This window comes from Microtus oregoni, unplaced genomic scaffold (assembly GCF_018167655.1).
Source record: "Microtus oregoni isolate MIOR12 unplaced genomic scaffold, Mior012 000006F_ref0000085, whole genome shotgun sequence".
NCBI classification, from domain to species: domain Eukaryota; kingdom Metazoa; phylum Chordata; class Mammalia; order Rodentia; family Cricetidae; genus Microtus; species Microtus oregoni.
In genome coordinates this window covers 49,070,304-49,089,618 of record NW_024543065.1, presented here as the reverse complement: position 1 = coordinate 49,089,618, position 19,315 = coordinate 49,070,304, and the positions used below count along the sequence as shown (strand labels likewise).

At 44.5% G+C, this 19,315-nt stretch overlaps 2 protein-coding genes across 2 annotated transcripts in view; both read right to left on the bottom strand.

Moving 5' to 3' along the window:
- The window catches only part of LOC121449914 (carcinoembryonic antigen-related cell adhesion molecule 3-like), a 40,968-nt gene extending 24,085 nt beyond the window's left edge, over positions 1-16,883 (bottom strand). The window contains 6 exon segments of the mRNA XM_041654575.1: positions 8,169-9,023; positions 10,318-10,420; positions 11,312-11,701; positions 12,282-12,641; positions 15,466-15,825; positions 16,820-16,883. Of these exon segments, the coding sequence (XP_041510509.1) occupies positions 8,169-9,023; positions 10,318-10,420; positions 11,312-11,701; positions 12,282-12,641; positions 15,466-15,825; positions 16,820-16,883 (2,132 nt within the window).
- On the bottom strand, positions 8,165-9,136 carry LOC121449319 (autophagy-related protein 13-like). Its single transcript, XM_041653638.1, has one exon. It carries the CDS (start codon positions 9,005-9,007, stop codon positions 8,165-8,167), a length of 843 nt encoding a protein of 280 aa, XP_041509572.1. The 5' UTR covers positions 9,008-9,136.
- Positions 16,884-19,315: the final 2,432 nt, after the last annotated feature.

Genomic DNA, 19,315 nt, shown 5'->3' with positions numbered 1-19,315 from the left:
TATTGGATTAATTTTTAATAACTAATTTCCTGAATTCTTCATATATTTTTGAAATGGATTTATGATAAATAAAGATCTTTTCCCACTATATAGCCTTGTTATACAAAAGCTTCTCAATTCAGGAGATATAATTTATGGTTTCTCCAAATGTTTATGCCACTGAGGCTGTGTTCGAGATGTGGCAAAGTGTACTTCAAAAATTTTTTCTCTGTGAGATTCAACATAATTTTTATATCCTAAGGCCTTTGGCTCATTTAAACTTAAGTTTTGTACATGGAGATGGATGTAGATCTATTTTCATTCTTCTACATGTTGGTGTCTAATGAGGCCAGCATTATTAATTAAAATGCTTCCTTTTTCCATTTTCCTATCTGCAAGGCAGACTTAAAACTTAAGAGGAGGATAGCTTACAAACTTTTAATTAGATATACAATGGTTAAAGCCCTAGTTATAATATTCTTATGGAAGACCTTGAGCCGCTAGGTAAAATTCTTACAAAAAAAACAGTTTCCAATAGAGAGCTTAAAGAAAGCTGCCTAACAGGTACTCAAACAGGTAAAATATAAATCAACAGGTAAAGTATACAATAATCAACAGATACAGTATATTAATTATAATTCAGCTATGACAAATGTGTATATTAAATGTAAAACTTATTCTACAACAGTTTTATAAAAAATGCTGTTTATGGCTAAACCTCCGTTTTGCTAGTTAAGATATTAAACTCTTAATTTAAAACAGTAACCTGTCTGATACAAAAGAGCAGGATAAAAGCTGAAAAATGGTTAAACAAAATATTGACTATGATCAATGTTTCTTATACTAAACAATAGATTCATTGATAATTTTAAGATTAATTCCTGGACAATTATGTTTGCTCAATTCAAAGGCCATAAAACAATAATCTTTTCCCAAATCATTGCTAGAATTCATGCAACTGTATTTTGCTAATGTTATAGCAAAAAATCCCTTAAAGGATTTTATGCTAAATTTTACAAATGGCTCTTCCAATGGAAGAACTGCACATTACCCTACTGGGATGCTATGGCAAAATGGCCCTTTATGGTGGATCCATGGTAATTCTTCAGGTACCAAAGCTATTCAATATTATCCCGAGTTGGTTGCTTCTGAAGCGGTATTGGGAATAAAACATTGCTTAACATCTTTTGCAACCATGCCAGATAAATTGATTATTCCCTATACAAAGGGACAAGTGGAAACATTGGCGGCTACAGTGAATGAATGGGCTGTTTTGGTTTGCGCTTTTCCTAACCTTATTGATAATCATTATCCCAGACATCCCCTATTAAATTTTGTGGAAAGGAACTTAGTGTATTTTCCTAAGGTTACCTTTTAAAAGCCCATTAATATGGCCTTGACTGTTTTTACTGATGGCTCCAAAATTGGCAGAGGTGCCATAGTAATTCAAGGTAAGGATCCCATTTTGCTTGATTTTCGACCTGATTCCTCACAAGTCACGGAATGTATGACCGTGCTGGAAGTTTTTAAAAGATTTTCAGAACCCTTCAATTTATTTTCAGATTCTAAATATGTGGTGAATGCTGTTGCCTCATTGGAGGTGGCTGCCTTTGTTAGAAATTCAAGTACAGTTTCCAATATTTTGTGTCAAATTCAAGCATGCATTTTACAAAGGGATAATCCCTTTTTCTTTGGACATATTCAGGCTCATACTTTGCTTCCAGGACCCATGTCTGAGGCCAATGATTTGGCTGACTGCCTTACCTGGTCCATGGCTTTGGTCGTCTCGGACCCTGTAGAATTAGCACGAGATTTTCATAAGCTTTGGCATGTGCCTGCCAATACCCTTAGAAAAAAATTTCATATTTCCAGACAGATAGCCAAAGAAATAGTTAAAGCCTGTTCTTCATGTGTGACCTTTTTACACCCCCCCTAATGTTGGGGTCAATCCTAGAGGGCTGCAACCTAACGCGTTGTGGCAAATGGATGTTACCCATGTGCCTGAATTTGGCAAATTAAAATATTTACATGTATCAATGGATACCTTTTCTGGCATTATTCATGCCATGCCCCTAGCGGGAGAAAAGGTAACTCTTGTAAAAACACATTGCCTTGAGGCCTGGGCTGCCTGGGGAAAACCCCTACACCTTAAGACAGACAATGGCCCGGCATATACCTCCCATGGATTTTGTGCCTTTTGTGCACAGCTCCAAGTGACCCACATTACGGGTCTTCCATACAATCCACAAGGACAAGGTATTGTGGAGAGAGCCAACACAAATATTAAAGAAATTCTACAAAAACAAAAAGTGGGAATAGCTGAATCCGCTTCCCCCAGGGAAAGAATCTCCCTTGCTCTCTTCACACTTAATTTTTTAAACCTGAATGAGTCGGGTACTGCAGCAGCTGAAAAGCATGCAGCAGGCCCTATGGAACAAAAGGAATATGTGATGTGGAAAGATGTATTGGATAACAAATGGTATGGACCAGATCTTGTGGTGGCAAGATCCAGGGGAGCTGTATGTGTTTTTCCACAGGGCCAAGAGGCTCCGCTTTAGGTTCCGAGCCGGCTGACATGCATGATCAAGGAAGTTCCTAAGGATGAGGCTGAGTCTCTGGAGGAAGTTCCTGCTGACATCCCTGATGGCGTGGATCCAGGGGAAGGCGGAGCACAGAAGGGGAATCCTGTCAGCCTTCCCAAAGGCGATGCCTGTTCGGCATGTTGCCACAGTTTTCCCCAGATTTTTACCACCAATAGAAACTTTGATTTACCATTTTTAATGTATAAGTCTGAAGTGGCCCTTTTAGGAGAAGCACGTAACATTACAGAGAAAGGGTCCCTGTGCTTTCAGTTGCGTGGGCATGTTTTTTGGCAGGCTGCCTGGGTGGCTGTGTGTTGTGCCTGTGGTTGGTTTGCTGCCTTCGAGCCCAGACCAATAGGGATAAGGCTATATTGGGATAAGGTTATTATCTCTCAGGCATTAGCTACCCTGGAGTGTGGTTCTTTCCCCCAGATATGGTTGTCAGCACTAAGAGACGCTTAGGGCTTCCATCATGCACAGCCTATGCACCCCATGGGATCTGTTGATCCATTGCACTTGGGTAGGTGTGCGGATGTAGGTTCCTGTGACACAGCCTTTGCACCCCCGGGGTTCCTCGAGTACCCATTGCACAGGGGAAGGTGTGTCCATGGAAAATATCTTCCATCCTCGATCGACCAACACATCATGAGGTGGGGGTCAGATTGGATGATGTTAGTCCTGCGCTCATTGCTTACAAACAATAAGGGAGAACTGTAGTGAGCGGACAGGATTGCCATTACAAGATGGCGCCGACATCCTGTCTTGTTGGAAATAAACAACTCCATATTTGGCTATGCCTTTGAGAGCTGCGTGTCCCCCGCTTCCCGCATGCGCGGTGGATGAGGATCCTTGAGCCTATCCCGATGCAGTCTGGTGTCAGCTGTTGGTGGCAGCCAATCACAGGGCAACCCGTGTGCCAATTCCCTATTTAAGCAGCTGCCTCAGTGCCCTTCACCCCTTCGCTTCATGCTCTCTCTCCCCTTCGCTCCCTGCTCTTCCCTTCCTGCCCCTCATTTCCTGCCCCTCTCGCTTCCTGCTCCCCATCAATCAAGGACACTCCAGTAAAGCGTGTTCTGAATAGAATCCTGGTGTGGTGGTCGTTCTTCCTTGCTGGTCAAGAAGTCCGCCACAGTACACAATAACAATGGAGTGCCTGGTTCAAAGAAGAGGCTAAGCTTATTGAACAACAGACTAAAGCTAGAAGTGGGGAAATCTCCCAAGATCAAATTCTTGGAGGAGATTATGCTTCTATAGACATGCAGGCTGTATATAATGACCACAGCCTGGATTTATGCTGCACAGCAGCTTTGAATGCTTGGGACAGAATTGGAGGATTGAGAAAAAAATGAGTCATTTAATAAACTCATCAGGGCCCAAAGCCCCTTTACAGATTTCTTACAAAGATTGACTTCAGCGGTAAATAGAATGATGCCAAATTCAGAAACTAAACAAGTAATAATTAAATCTCTGTCTTTTAAGAATGCCAATTCTCTATTCAAAAGGATAATTAGGCCATTAAAAGCAAGGTCAGCACCTTTGGAGGAATAGATCCAAAATACAATTAATATAGAATTTCCCAGAGCAATTAAAGAACCTAATGCCTTATTGCAAGAAACCATACTGCTGTGGATGATATAACAGCTATAGAAGAGAAAACAAAAAAATTATGAGAAACCATAAAGTGAGTATTTGGCAAGCTTATATAAATGAACAAAGATCAAAATTAAAATGTGAATAAATGACATTTTCATTGAAGGTCTGATAGACACATGCAGATGTAACAATAATTTCATTAGAATATTGGCATTCAAATTAGTCTCTTCGAGATGTAAATGTTCAAGTTTTAGGTATTAGACTTTATTTTGAGTAAAGCAAAGCATGAGATGGGTTGAATGTATAGGGCCAGAAGGACAGAGATGAATATTAAAACCAAATATTGCTAATATAGCAATGAATTTGTGGGTTTATGATTTGTTACAGCAGTGGAATACTGAGATTAACATTGCCCCAATCTTAGAGACAAACCATAAATTAAAGTATGTTTCTGGGAAAAATATTAGAAGTTTTTATTTAAAAAAAACTGTCACCAACCATTCAGGTTGTGCAAGAACAGAGCAAAACAGATGCTGATATTTCAAAGGCACCAACAATACTATCTCTAAAATGGTTGACAGACAAACCTATGTGGGTTAAGCAATGGCCTTTAACAATAACAAAACTGAAGGCTTTATAACAGATGATACAGGAGCAACTAGAAGTTCACCATATTGAAGGATCAACCAGTTCTTGGAATTCTCCTGTATTTGTTGTTAAAAAAGAAATCTGGAAATTGAGAATGGTAACAGATTTAAGAGCTGTTAATAAGGAGATTCAGGCAATGGGCCCTCTACAGTCTGGCATTTCTTTGCCTTCCCTATTGCCTAAAAGATAACCTCTTATAGTTATTGATTTACAAGACTGTTTCTTCACTATACCTTTACAAAAAGACAGAGAAAAATTTGCCTTCACAATGCCTACATATAATAATTGTCAGCCTGCTAAAAGATATCAATGGAAGATCCTCCCACAGAGAATGTGAAATAGCCACACTCTGTGCCAATATTATGTAAGTCCACCACTGAAAATGATACATAAACAATTCCTGAATCTATAATTTACCATTACATGGATGATATTTTGCTATCAGATTCAAATGTAGATACTTACAAAGAATGTTTGAAGAAGTAAAAAAAATCTTGCCTTGTTGGGGATTACAAATTGCTCCTGAAAAAAATACAAAGAGGAGATTCTATTAATTATTTAGGCTATAAAATAACCTAAGTTTACAAAAAAATTAGACCTCAAAAGGTACAAATTAGGAGAGATCAACTACAGACTCTTAATGACTTTCAAAGATTGTTAGGAGACATTTCCCTGCTACAGCCCACTATTGGGATAAAACTTAATAAATTTATTAATTTAAACAAAACCTTAGTTGTTGAGAAGAACTTAAATAGTCCCAGAGAATATCAACTGAAGCTGAGAAAAAATTGACTTTGATTGAAGAGAAATTACAGAAGATATATATGGATTCAAATCTTAACTGCATTCTGGTCATATTACCCTCCAAATATTCCCTTACATGAATTTTAATACAGAAGGAAGATGTTATCTTAGAATGGAACTTTTTACCACATAAACCAAGTAAAAAATTTAAAAATTGTGTGGAAAATGTCTCTGAGTTAATTCTGAAAGAAAAATTGAGACTTCATCAATTAGCAGGGATAGATCCAGCAGAATTTATAGTACCTTTACTAATGATGAAATTAACAAATTATGGGAAGAAAGTGAACCCTGGAAAACAGCTTGTAGTAATTTTGGGGGGAGAGATTAACAACAACTATCCTAAAAGTGATAAAATTTGACTTATAAGGAGAGTCAATTAGATTCTTCCTCACATTGTATGGGATACACCAATAACTGGAGCCCCTAAGTTTTATATTGATACAAATAAATCAGGAAAGGCAGGTTACAAATCAGAAATTTTAAGTAAAATGGAACAAGGTCTTTATGATTCTGTCCAAAAGTCAGAATTATATGCTAATCTCCTGGTACTAAAGGACTCCTGGACAAATGAAACATCTAAAGAAAAATAACAAATCATCCAGAAAAAAAAATGTCTCAAGATAAAGAGTAAACTGGGCTATTGGTATATCACATTTTCAACAGGGTAAAATCTTTCCAAATGTTTGTTTCTGCTATTCTCTACAGACACATAAAGCAAATGGTCTTTTTGTAGTCCCAGTCCAATTAAAGATTAAAGCTGGCTTTGGAGATGGAGTTTGGCTCTCTCCTTATGCTTATTAAAGAGAAATTCACAATCTCTGTCTCATGTCAGAAGAGCCATGATATGAGACAGAAAAAAACAAAAATTTAAGAGCTATTTTATTGTTACTAATCTCATAATCCTTTGATTTTATATTGACCCTTTGTCAGCTTTTCTTAAGGCATAAGGCTTAATAATATATATATTATTATATAATTATATAATATATATATATTTAACTTTACATCATGATATTAATGGTCATACAGAATACTAATTCTAAAAAAAATTTAAGTACAGAAAACTTTTATTGGAAACATCTTGATTATATTTCCAAGTGTAGCTCTCATTTCCCAACAAAGCACTGGAGAAGGGGCCTCATAGCCACATGGTCCCAGCCTGAGTGTGGCTGCAGGAGTTGGTTCCCTTTGTGCAGGGCTTGAAGGATGCTCTGCTCAGCTTCCCTGGCCTCTACCCTGATAGGTCTGAGACACAAAGGCCACTGGCTGAGCTGCCAAGAATCTTTGCCCTCACCCCTACTCGGTGCTGGCTGTGGAGGCAACTCGGGTTCAGTAGGCCATGAATGTGCCTGATCCAAAGGCTGCAGTGCCATCTGGCCACCACTGCTGGGCACATTTCTCTGTGGCAGCAGAAGCATGCACAGGTCAAAGTCTCCAGTATTACATGCAGATTACTAATAAGCAGTTGTGAGCCGCCTGCTCCAATGAGTAACACCTGCTGCCAGTGACTATAGGGATCAGAGGAACAGGCAGGCTGGCAGAGGCACTTGACTTACTCAAGCAACAATACCTGGAAGTTTAAGTCAACCATAAGCTCAAAAAGGAACCAATCCAGCTTGTAAACCCAGGGCCATATACAGACTCTGGAACTGGAGGGAGGAATAGCTCCCCACTCCTGCTCTAGTCTCGGGGACTCGAGCAGCAGGACACACACTGCTCCCTGGAGCACCATGTGTCTCGAGTGAGTCATCACATTAAACACACCCGAGGTTTCCTGGGGCCTAGAATAGAGCCAGTCACTTTGCAGAAAGATGCTCAGTAGGAGCACACCATGTGCAAAGGAATGCAGTTCCACACACACAGCTTGAGGGGTTCCCCTGCAGCCCCATTCCTCATCTCTCTTTAGATGCAACAGCAGGTTCTGAGGAATCTTCACAGGAGGCCTCCATCCAGAAAAAGGCCCTCCTCCTTCACCAGTGACACTGCTAACCCAAACATATTTTTCTATAAAATATCTGGTTTCTCTGAAAGTAATAAATATTTACCATGTCCTATATCCAAGCAGCAGCAATTGAGGGAAGGTGAGAAGGAAAGAGCTTTTCTGCGACTGTCATGAGGAAAGATGGAGGGAAAGGAGCGGGAGGGAAAGAAAGGGAGAGTGGGGTGGCCCAGTAACTACTGGTGACACAGAGCCCTCCTTCTTCCCACTTGATCTTGCCCAGTGTCCCCGCCATAGCTGGAATGTCAAGTGGCTGATGGAAGGACAAGTAGGCAGGGGAGCTGCAGAGTAGACCAGGCCAGGGCTGGCAGAAGGAAAGGATGACACCCTCTGTGAGGCAGCTGAGGATGGTCCCTGCTGAGTCCTCCCAAAGTCTGGCACTGGGTCTGACTGCTGCCACGAGTCTCCAGGAGGTCCAAGAGTGGGGGCTTCTATGTCCCATAGGGAACCACCCTGCTTTTCACTGGCCAGAAACAGTAGGAAGGCAGGAAGATGCTGAAGATGAGGAGGTTCTTTGCTGGATCCACAGGAAGGGGGGTGCTGCGGATACTCGGAACACTTACTGCAGGGTTTCAACAAAGGCATCAAATTCTCGGACATTCTTCTCATGCACAGCCAGTTTCTCTGGTAAAGAATCCAAGTCTTCTGCCATAGACTGGACTCCAATATCTATGATTTCAGGGGGATTCTGAAATTTACGGCAAAAGGTTCCCAAGTCCATCGGAAGAATGTCATCTTTAGAAAAAGCAGGTTTAAAGTCAAGCACAACAAAGTCGTCGTGTGGATTGCCACTGCTGCCCCCGCTGGAGCCATCTGAGTGCAGGCTGCTGTGGAGAGGAGACATGGTCTCTGGGGAGTCTGGGGGATTCACCATAGGATCAGCATCCTCCAGCTCCAAATTCTTGGGAGCAAACATGGCAAAGGGTATGTCCAAACTTGTCAGGGCCACCTGGTTGATGGGTTTGTTGACAAATGCTCTCACTTTTCGGACAAAGACAGTCTCCAAGACATCCTGGGGTGAGGCCCGTCCCTCACTGCTGTTAGATACAGTCTCAGTGTCCTCACTGCTAGATGGCATGGCAGCACAGTGGGTTCCCTCAGAAGGTGTGTGAGTCACCGGTCTCTCGTGATCAGCCTGGGTGCCGTGAGCAGGCTGACTGAGAGCAAGAGGTACCCCAGCTTCCTTCCCAGGAACCATCAGCTGGGAGGGAGGGGAGCTAGAAAAAGAGGTGGTACAGACTTCCTGAGAGTCTTCCACTGACAGGTATGTGACTCCAGCATCCTCACCAGTTCTGTAATTGCAAGGGTGCATGGGAGAGGAGCTGGGGTAGGGACGGTCAACAAAGTGATCAATGATAATCCCCATGATAGGTGGGGTCCTCTCAAATTGCCTGGTCGACATGAATGCCAAATTAATTCTATAAGCACAGGAAAGAGTGATGGTGCCAACAGGGGTGCCCACTGTTCCAACTCGAACTGTCTGGAAGCCTTCTCCTAAACCATTCAGTTGAACTTCCCCAAAATAAATCCAGAAAAGATTTTAGCCTACGACCGTCTCAGATCGGAAAAGCATGGCAGCATGGCGTCTGACCGACTCTGCTTTCTTTCTTCTAGAAAAATTTTTTATCTACCTACCTATACATGACTTCTTGTTTGAGTCTCTATCAGTTTTCTGCAGTGAACCATGAGCATACCTAACAGCAACCTTTAAAGTCTCCATAAGGAGGATGGGGCCTCAACAATGATTCTTCCAGGACTATGATAACACCACTAATCTGAAAAACACCACTTAAGGATCAGCTTTGGACTACAAACTGCTCATAACAATTTCGAGGTGGCTAGCTGAAATGATCCAGCCTAACAGACTACTCTAGTCAGAACTTGAGACAAGCCCAGCACTTTCCTATTACACAGAGACTGAACAAAATATGGTACAGATACCTCTCTCAGGACTTGACAATCAACCCAAATTTTCCTTCATGATCCCCTAAAGATACCATCATCCCCAAACAGCTGGAAGTAAATTTAAGAATACTTTGCCCACATCTCCAAGAGGTGGGATGGATGGTTTTTAAACATTCAATGAATTATGAATATTTGCCATTGCTTAGGGAATTAGTTATAAATTATTATTGGTAATGGTCAGGAGAAAAAGCTAAAGGAAATTAAATTCAAGGTTCTTGTTTTGAAAAAAGTGGATAGAGATATAATAAAATAAGAGCGTAGATTATTGAATCTACTCTTTTATTTATTTTTAAAAAACAATCTTTTTTTCATTTTACATACCAATCTCAGTTCCCACTCACTCCCCTCATCCCCTTCCTTCCACCTAATCACCAACAACAACTCACTCCAGGGCTGGCCTCTGCTCTGTTCTCCCAATGTGTCCTATATGATGCAGAATGCCAGATGAGCTTCCAGTCTGCCCTGGGTTCTCGATGTTCTGAGAAGGTGAGATTCAATCCCCATAGGAAAGCAACATAGATGTCTGTGAAGGCTGAAAAGGGACCAGCTGATTGATGCCTGGAAAAGGGGACAGACCCATTCACAGTGGAGTCACCGGTCAGGGTACATTGTCACGAAGCCCAGGAATTGTGTGAGGAGATTCATGTGGGTGTGAAACAGGAGGCAACCTGGGTCCTGGAGAGAGATAGGCATCTCCATCACCCTAGGAAGAGTTTCAGAGGAACCCTCCATCTTCCTAGGATGTACCTATGGTCTTTCCATAGCCTTCCTGGGATGCATTTGTCCTCTGTCCATGGCAGATGCCGGAAGGATAGGGTGGTAACACAGGACCCTCTGGTAGAGTGGTATACTTAGAAACATAGGAAGCAGCCAATAGGTCTGAGAAGGCTGTCAGTGACCTCCGGGTCTGTAGGGATAGGGGTGGAAGCCAGATACAATTAAGCTCATGGTTCCTGTAAATACACTTCTGGGTGTTATGCAGACTTCTATAGCTGTTTAGTGATTACTGGGGGGACCTGAAATTCATATTTGGGTTCTGTCCAGTTCGGTAACTCTGCCACCATTTGCCTACAGGAGAGAAATTTCCTGCTCTAGATCGCAGAGAACAAGCAAATCCGAGGTGGACGTGTGTCCTTTGTTCCACTCTTGAGGACTCTAAGCTTCCTCTGAGGTCACATAAGTCCATCCAGAGAGTTAGTTAATGGCCTAGGCACCTAACCAGCTATACTCTTAAAGGGTCTCTGAAGAAGATGTTCAGGTGACATAGCCCAACTGTGACTTACATGGAAGCACACTGGCTTGTTCATATAGCAGTAAGGCCTTGTTCCCTGTCAACTCTAATAGGTGGTAAAAATCAAGTACTGGCAAAAAGCTCCCCAGTGTCATCTGGAGTCTAGCTAGGGACAGAGATTTGCAGCCAGGGCTTCCTGCTGTCTCTATGAGGATCCCATGGCTTCCTTAGTCAAGGCCTGCCTGACTCCCACAGAGTCTGTCTCAGGGCCTTGTGTCCTGTGAGGGCTCCAAGTGTCTGGTCTGAGGCTGACATCCTGGGGCTGAGTGTGCCCAGCACAGGTTCTGCTCTCTGCAGGTAGACAGGTGAGGGATTCTGACCTACTGCAGTTTGTCTACCCCATGTGTGTTCTGCAAGAAGGGCCCGAGCCCTAGTGTGGGGACACTGGGAGGAGAAAGCAGGCACAGCCCAGTCCTGGCATCCCGGTGTATGAAGTAAGACAAGCCACACCCAGCAGTTGGGAGACAGGTTTTCATTTACTGTTCACACTGAATTGCACATGTGCCGTTTCAGTTTTCAAATATCTGTTTAGAATTTGAAGTGTGTACAAGCCTGAGTCATTCTCAGTAACATCCCGAAGCTGGAGGGATCCATTGGGGTACACTCTCTCTCTTCTTCTGTGGGCAGGCCCCCTGGTAATGGAATTTGTGGCTCTGCTGTATTCTGCAATTTTAAAAATCTGGATGCTATACACTCCTCTGTACCAGGAAAAGGCTCTCACATCTTCTGGAAGATTGTGAACAAGAAGTAGAACACTTTCCCCTTCGGCAGCATTTCTTGGCACTGGCTCTATGGTGAGCTGGGCAAAGCTGAGAGGGTTGCAGCACACAGAGAGGGAAGCTGGAAGAGAAAAAGAGAAACAGCCCTCACATGGGGATCACTGAGTTGGCAGAAAGATGGCAATCTCTATCCTGTGCAGGTGGATTTGTCACTCAGTCTAGAGATACATACCATCCCACTCGCAGGAGGTCGGCAGCATGACCTCCATTCCCTCATTACCCTGAATGTGTCATTTCTCTGCATGTAACTCTCCCCTCATGTGACTACATAACTGCCCCACTGTTCCCCATCAGCTTGAAAGGAAGTGAGATACCAAACCAGGGTCACATGTAGTTGTGTAGTAGATGACTGGGACCAGGGCTTCTGATGTTGACCTCTCTATGAGGCTGCCATGGTTTCTCCCATGCATGGCTGGAACCTCAAGATGCTGAGTTACTTTCCATCAACGTCTTCCTTGATACAAGGAAATAGTGAGATGGAGTCTAATCTACAGTTGTCTGTCTCCTCCATGTGTTTCCTGCACTAAGTGCTCAAACCCCAACATGAGGACGCAGTACAGAGGGGAGGCAGGCACAGGCCAGGCACAATCCTATGTGTCTAAGTCCCGCCCGGCACAGACCGATTGCAGAGAATCACTTACAATCCACGTGGAGTTGCACATGCACCAATTCTATTTGCAGGTCTCTACTCAGAGTTCGTAGGGTGTAGAATCCAGTGTCTTTCCAGGTGACATTGTGGAGCAGCAGGGATCCATTGCTGTACACTGTCTCTCGACCACTGTGTGCAGGGCCTGGCGTAGTTGAATTCGTGGCTATTATGTGTCGAGCAACTTCCAGATTGTTGAACGTAATCACACTTTTGTACCAGGAAAAGGTTTGAAGATTCTCTGGGAGATTGTGAACATGTAGAAGAACGCTTGCCCCTTCTGCAACACTGGGCGGCACTGATTCGATAGTGAGCTGGGCAGAGGTGGGAGGGTGCCCACAGGTGAAAGAGGAGGCTAGAAGGGAAGAGAGAGATCCATCAATATTGGGACTTTGTACTTGGCCAAAAGGGAGCACTGAGCAGGTGTGTCCATTGCTCAGCCTAAGCTTGTGAGTGTCTCCCTGTCTTATTTGGTGGATGTCAGCACACGACCTTCATGTTCTCAGTGTTCCCACTTGTCATTTCCACTATATGACTCTCTCCAGTTGTCAAGATTGTCCTGGCTTACTGCCATCAGACCCCTGCTCACACTTAGAGTGGATGGTATTGGGGTGATGGCTGTCCAACCTCTTCCCCTACAGACCCTGTGTCTTAACTCTGACTTTGTTGTTGTTGTTTCTCTTGGGGTTCCAGTCAATATCTGACTTCACCTTCTAGCTTCTTTACTCATCTGTCTTCCAGTCAGCTGTCACTGGGGCTCCATGAGAACTGAGATCTGTTCTATACTTTTGAAAGCAATACTACCTAGAAAATCTCAGGTACATGTGGAGAATTGATAAATGAGTGAAAGATGTCCCAGGACCCTATATGCCCATGGACTTTTTAAGACATTTATAGGTTTGTGGATCCAGAGCTGAATTTTTCCATTTGATTTGATTTTTTTTGTTCTCATTTGTATTTATGTGAGATTATATGCAAGGGCATGTCTCAAGGTGTGGGAGTGGATGCAGGACAGGTACCTCGGTGGATATCAAAGGACAATTGCATTCTTTGCTTCTCGGGTGGAGAGACAATGAGGCAAATGCCTGTATCCCCTGAGCCATGTCACTGATCAACACCAACTTGGTTTTTCATGTGAGTAGTCTTAGCTGAGAACATCAGTCTTCAGAATATTGTGATCAGGGAAAATAACTGTGGGTAGCAACCATCAAGCCCCCCCCCCCTTGCTATTTCTTGCACTGAGAGCTTCCTACAACTGAGCCTCTGTCTGGCCCTTTGGCTATTCCCCTACAAATCCCAAGACTCCTCTCGGGTACTTTTCCAGTTTAGGAGACTCCAGACAGTAGGTGAGTCCTCTCCTCTCACACACTGTCAACTCGTGATCTCCTCCCCCATGAGCAGAAGCTCTTGAGAGTCCAGGACACTTTGCAGAGGGGCACTGAGGGTGCCTCCATTGTCTCTATGGGCAATCTGTCCTGTGTCACCTCTGCTTCAGCATAGCTCCCAAGATTGGTGGTCCTTTCCCTTTCTAGCTGAGCCTCCTCTCAGAAAGGGGCAGCTCCCAGAGTCCCATGGGCTGTGGGTGGGTCTGTTCAAAACCATGCTCCACCCTTCTCCACTCCCAGTGCTGCCCCATCTCCCTCTCCACTTCTCTCTTAATGGTTCAGTCCTGCACACTACACAGTGATCAAAAGGGCTGATGAGCATCCCTGTGTCCTGAGAGAAGAGCAGCTCACCCTGGGGCTGCCTTCTGCTGTGTCCTGCTCTGGATCTGTCAGAAACAAGATGGAGCCCCTGCAGTCCCTGTGTGACTCTGAAACCCAGTCTGCCCTGTGTACTCAGCGCTCTAAAAAGATGAAATGTCTTCTTAGCAGGAATGTGACAGAGATGTCTGTGAGGCCTCAAAAGGAAGAGCTGAGTAATGTGTGGAGAAGGGGACCAATCCAGTCTCACTGCAGGCCTTAGCCAGGATGCTGACCAAAGACAAAGGCCCAGGAGCAAATGTGTCAAGAGCCTCACATCCTGGGTGAGTGGGAGGAGATGACCTGAGTCCTACAAAGAGAGCTCTGGGCTCCATCACCTCATGCAGGGTTTCACAACAATGCTCGTACTCCCTCTACTGAGATGTCTAATGGGTCTGCTCATGTGCTCCCTGGCCTCTGGAGTGGCTTGAGCTTCTGCCTAGCTGATTCCTGTAGGATAGTCTATCTTTCCCAAAGAAAATACATTTTTTGGAACTGAATATGAAGCCCTGGCAGTGGATCACTCACACAGAAGCAGCCGGTAGGTCTGAGAAGGCTGTATCACTGATCTCCAGGAATGTAGGGACCGGAGCAAAAGCCAGGAAACAAGTTCCTGGTTAGGGAAATACTTTTCTGAGTTTTGTTGTGTGTCCCAATGCTTCCCCTAGTGGTCACTGGGGGAACTGCAGCTCACATCTGGTGAGCTGTCCATCTCAGCAGGGCCTGTAGTCCATTTGCCTGCAGGAGAGAATTCCCTGAGCTCGATCAGAGAGAACAATAACTTGCCAGGATGACCTGTGTCCTCAGTCCCTCTCCTTAGTGACCCTGACCTTCCTCTGAGTCTCATAAGCCCATCAGGAGAATTCACTAATGACATGGGTACCTGTCCAGCTGTGCTCTCCATGCTGAGTCTCTGGAGGAGATGTCCGGGGGACCTAGTCTAACCATGGCTCTCATGACAGTGCACTGGTTCCAGACAGCACAAGACTTTGAGTGCTAGAAAGCACTGTTCCCGACCATAAGGAAGTCAAAATCCAACCTTCACAAAATGCTTCTCAAGGATACCTGACGCTGAGTCTGGGAGAGAACTCTGGAGCCAGGGCATCCTGTTGATCACCTCTCCCTGAGGATCCAGTGTTTTCCTCAATCAGGCCCAATATTGGTCCCTCAGGTCTTCTCAAGGACACATTCCTGTGAGAACTCCAGAATGCTAGACAAAGGCTGATATCCCTGGCTGGACTACCCACCATGCATCCACGTGTCTGCAAGGACTCTGGTCCACTGCAGTTATTTTCCACCACATGTGTCCTGCACTAAATTCTCAGACCTCGACCTGGGGACACAATGCAGAGGTAGGCACAGGCCGGACCTGACGATTCTGTGTGTCCGGTGGAACAAATCCCACTTAATACCCAGCGTTCACAAAGAACCACTTACTGTACACAGGGAGGTGGATGGTTGTCAGTGATACAACTCTTGAATGTCGACTGATGGTTCGTAGGGTATAGAATCCTGTGTCCACGTGGGTGACATTGGAAATCCACAGGGATCCATTGCGGTAGACTGTCTCTCTACCGCTGTATTCAGGCCCCGGCAAACTTAAATTGTTGTTCAGTTCATAGAGTACAATTCTGCGTTTCATATTTGTTAGCCCTTTGAACCAAGCAAAGCCTAGCAGATTCTCTGGCAGACTGTGGACATATAGAAGGACACTGTCTCCTTCGAACACACTGGGCGGCACTGATTCAATGGTGACTTCAGCAGTGGCGGGTGAATGACAACAGATTAAAAGGAAGGCTAGAAGGAAAGGGGAAAAATCAATATTGAGGAGGTGTGATCATCACTTAGGTGTGTGGGTAGGGCTGTGACCACGCTCCTTGATGGAGGTGAGCAACATGGCCTCTATTCCCTCAGAGCCTCTGATGGTGTCTTTTCCTGTCTATGAAATAATCTCACTGGTCTTCCTGGCTTCCCCTCCCAGTGTCCCCATATCCCTCCTCACACAAAGAGTATTTAGTATGAGGAATTCACTGGCAACCTCCTTTTCCTCTAGAGGGTCCTCACTTTCTGATTTTTCTCTGTTCCCTTTGTGTTATCAACCAACCCCTGACATCAGTTTCCAGTCCACTAGAACCAGGGCTTTGTGACGACAGGGATTATTAGTGTGACCTTCTAAGAAGATTCAGTTCCTGGAAAAGATTCAGACACCTTTACAAAAGGAGAGAAAAAAGGAACAGAGGAATGTTGGAAGGAAAGGTGTCTCCATGGTATCATCTACGTAGATCATGGTTTGGAGTGAATGGTAATAATTATATTCAAGTTTGATTTATTTTTTTAATTTACTTATATACTATATGTGTGTATTTCTGGAGGCACACGGATCAGTGTGTGCGGGTGTAGGACCATGCCAGAGCAACCGTGCGGAGGGCAAAGAAGAGGCTGCAGGAGTCTGTTTCTCCATCTGCCATGTGGGAACTGAGGACTGAATTCAGATGGTCTTGTCTCCCATACTGAGCCATCTCACTGGCTCACTCCTGTTGATTTATGTATGGAGTCACCCTGTCATGACTGGGACATCGGCTTCACTCCGAATAGGGAGTGACTGGAGTTTTTCTCTTCCCTCATCACCTCCTGTCCACTGAGCACTTCAGAATGCTTCCCTCACTGTACCTTCTGCCCCATAACTGCAAAGAGAAACCTCAAGTCCCCTCTCGGGTACCTGTCCTCTTAGGCGACTCCAGGCTGCTACTGAATTTCCCTCAACCCACAGTCAGGGAGTGGGTACACTTACCTATGAGCAGGAGCCCCTGCCAGGGCGTGCAGCCCTTGTAGGGAATCACAGAGGACACCTCCATCACTCTTCTACTGTGCAGTTCTCCCTCTGAGGAGAAGAGTTTCAGTTCCAACACAGCCCCCAGGCTCTACTGTCCTTCCAGTTGAGCTGAGTGTCCTCACAGGCGTTTCCCACAACCGGATGTGCTGAGGGTTGTTGGATCTGTGTCCAAGGCATTGCTCTGTTCCTTCCACTCCCAGGGCTGTCCCACATCCCTCTCAACTTCTGTTTATGTTTCTCCTACAAGCACCATATTGAGCAACAATGCTGATAAGCATCCCCGTGCTCTCAGAGAACAGCAGCTCATCCCAGGGCTGGCACAGGCTGTGTTCTGGCCCTGGGTCTATCAGCATCCAAGAAAGAGCCTCCATCCTGCCTACGTGTCCTTGTGACACAGATTCCCAACTGAGCATCCAGGCTACGCTATGTTCTCCATGCTCTGGGAGGATGGAATTTACTCCCAGCAGGAAGGTGACAAAGATGTCTCTGAGGGTTGCAAAGAGACCAGCTGAGGGATGACTAGGGATGAAGGCCAATCCTGTATGACTAATGTCATGAGTCAAACTCCTGATTCGGGACGGAGACCCAGGAGCAGCTGTGTGAGGAATTCCATGATCTCAATATTGTGGTAGGGGTGACCTGTGTGTCCTTGAGAGGACTGTGGGCTCCCTCTTTCTATGGAGGGCTTCAAGGCAGCCTTCAGCATTACGTGTTGGCTGAGCTGTGTGTTGGGTAAGCTCAAGTCCTCCCTGATCTTACTGGGTCACCTTTGCATTTTGTCTTGGTGATTCCCTGGTGGTAATCCTGTCATCCACTGTGGAGATGCCAGGAGGGAAGGGGCTTTCAGGTTACCCGTACAGAAGAAAGATGTTCTCAGACACAGGTCACAGCAGGGTCCAGGTAGGGAGCTCTGGGTTGGTGGAGACAGGGATGGAAATGAGTCTCCCAGGCAAGGTCATAACTCAGGGAAACAATTTTCTGAGGTTTACCATCCCTGACTTCAAACTCTATTACACAGCTACAGTAATGAAAACAGTGTGGTACTGGCATAAAAACAGAGAAGTCGACCAATGGAATCATATAGAAGACCCGGATTTTATCCCACAGACCTATGAACACCTCATTTTCGATAAAGGAGCTAAAAGTATACAATGGAAGAAAGAAAGCATCTTCAACAAATGGTGCTGGCACAACTGGATGTCAACCTGTAGAAGAATGAAAATAGACCCATATCTATCACCGTGCACAAAACTCAAGTCCAAATGGATTAAAGACCTCAATATCAGCCCTAACACACTGAACCTGATAGAAGAGAAAGTGGGAAATACCCTACAACAGATAGGCACAGGAGATCGCTTCCTATGTATAACCCCAGAAGCACAGACATTAAGGGCAACATTGAATAAATGGGACCTACTTAAACTGAGAAACTTCTGTAAAGCAAAGGACACTGTCACTAAGACACAAAGGCAACCTACTGACTGGGAGAAGATCTTCACCAACCCCGCAACCGACAAAGGTCTGATCTCCAAAATATATAGAGAACTCAAGAAACTAGACTTTAAAATGCTAATTAACCCAATTAAAAAATGGGGCACTGAACTGAACAGAGAATTCTCAACAGAAGAAGTTCAAATGGCCAAAAGACACTTAAGGTCGTGCTCAACTTCCTTAGCAATCAGGGAAATGCAAATCAAAACAACTTTGAGATATCATCTTACACCTGTCAGAATGGCTAAAGTCAAAAACACCAAGGATAACCTTTGCTGGAGAGGCTGTGGAGGAAGGGGTACCCTCATCCATTGCTGGTGGGAATGCAATCTTGTGCAACCACTATGGAAGTCAGTGTTTCGGTTTCTCAGGAAATTCGGGATCAACCTACCCCTGGACCCAGCAATACTACTCCTGGGAATATACCCAAGAGATGCTCTATCATAAGACAAAAGCATTTGTTCAACTATGTTCATAGCAGTATTATTTGTAATAGCCAGAACCTGGAAACAACCTAGATGCCCTTCAATGGAAGAATGGATGAAGAAAGTATGGAATATATACACTCTAGAGTACTACGCTGCGGTAAAAAAACAATGACTTCTCGTATTTTGCATGCAAATGGATGGAAATAGAAAACACTATCCTGAGTGAGGTGTCCCAGACCCAAAAAGATGAACATAGGATGTACTCGCTCATAATTGGTTTCTAGCCATAAATAAGGGCCATGGAGTCTACAATAGGTGAACCTAAAGAAGCTAAGTAAGAAGGTGAACCCAAGGAAAAACATATAGTTATCCTCTTGGCTAAGGGAAGTAGACCAAATTGCCGGGGAGAAAATTGGGATCTTGGGGGTGGGGTGGGATGGGGGTAAGGGGTGATGGGGAGAGAAAAGGTAGAAGGGAAGGAGGGGGGACTTGGGGAAACAGGAGGATTGGGATAAAGGAAGGGTGGATAGGGGAG

What these genes read in the sequence shown, in the direction of transcription:
- LOC121449319 (XM_041653638.1), bottom strand. Translation starts at nt 9,007, where the DNA reads ATGTCGACCAGGCAATTTGAGAGGACCCCACCTATCATGGGGATTATC.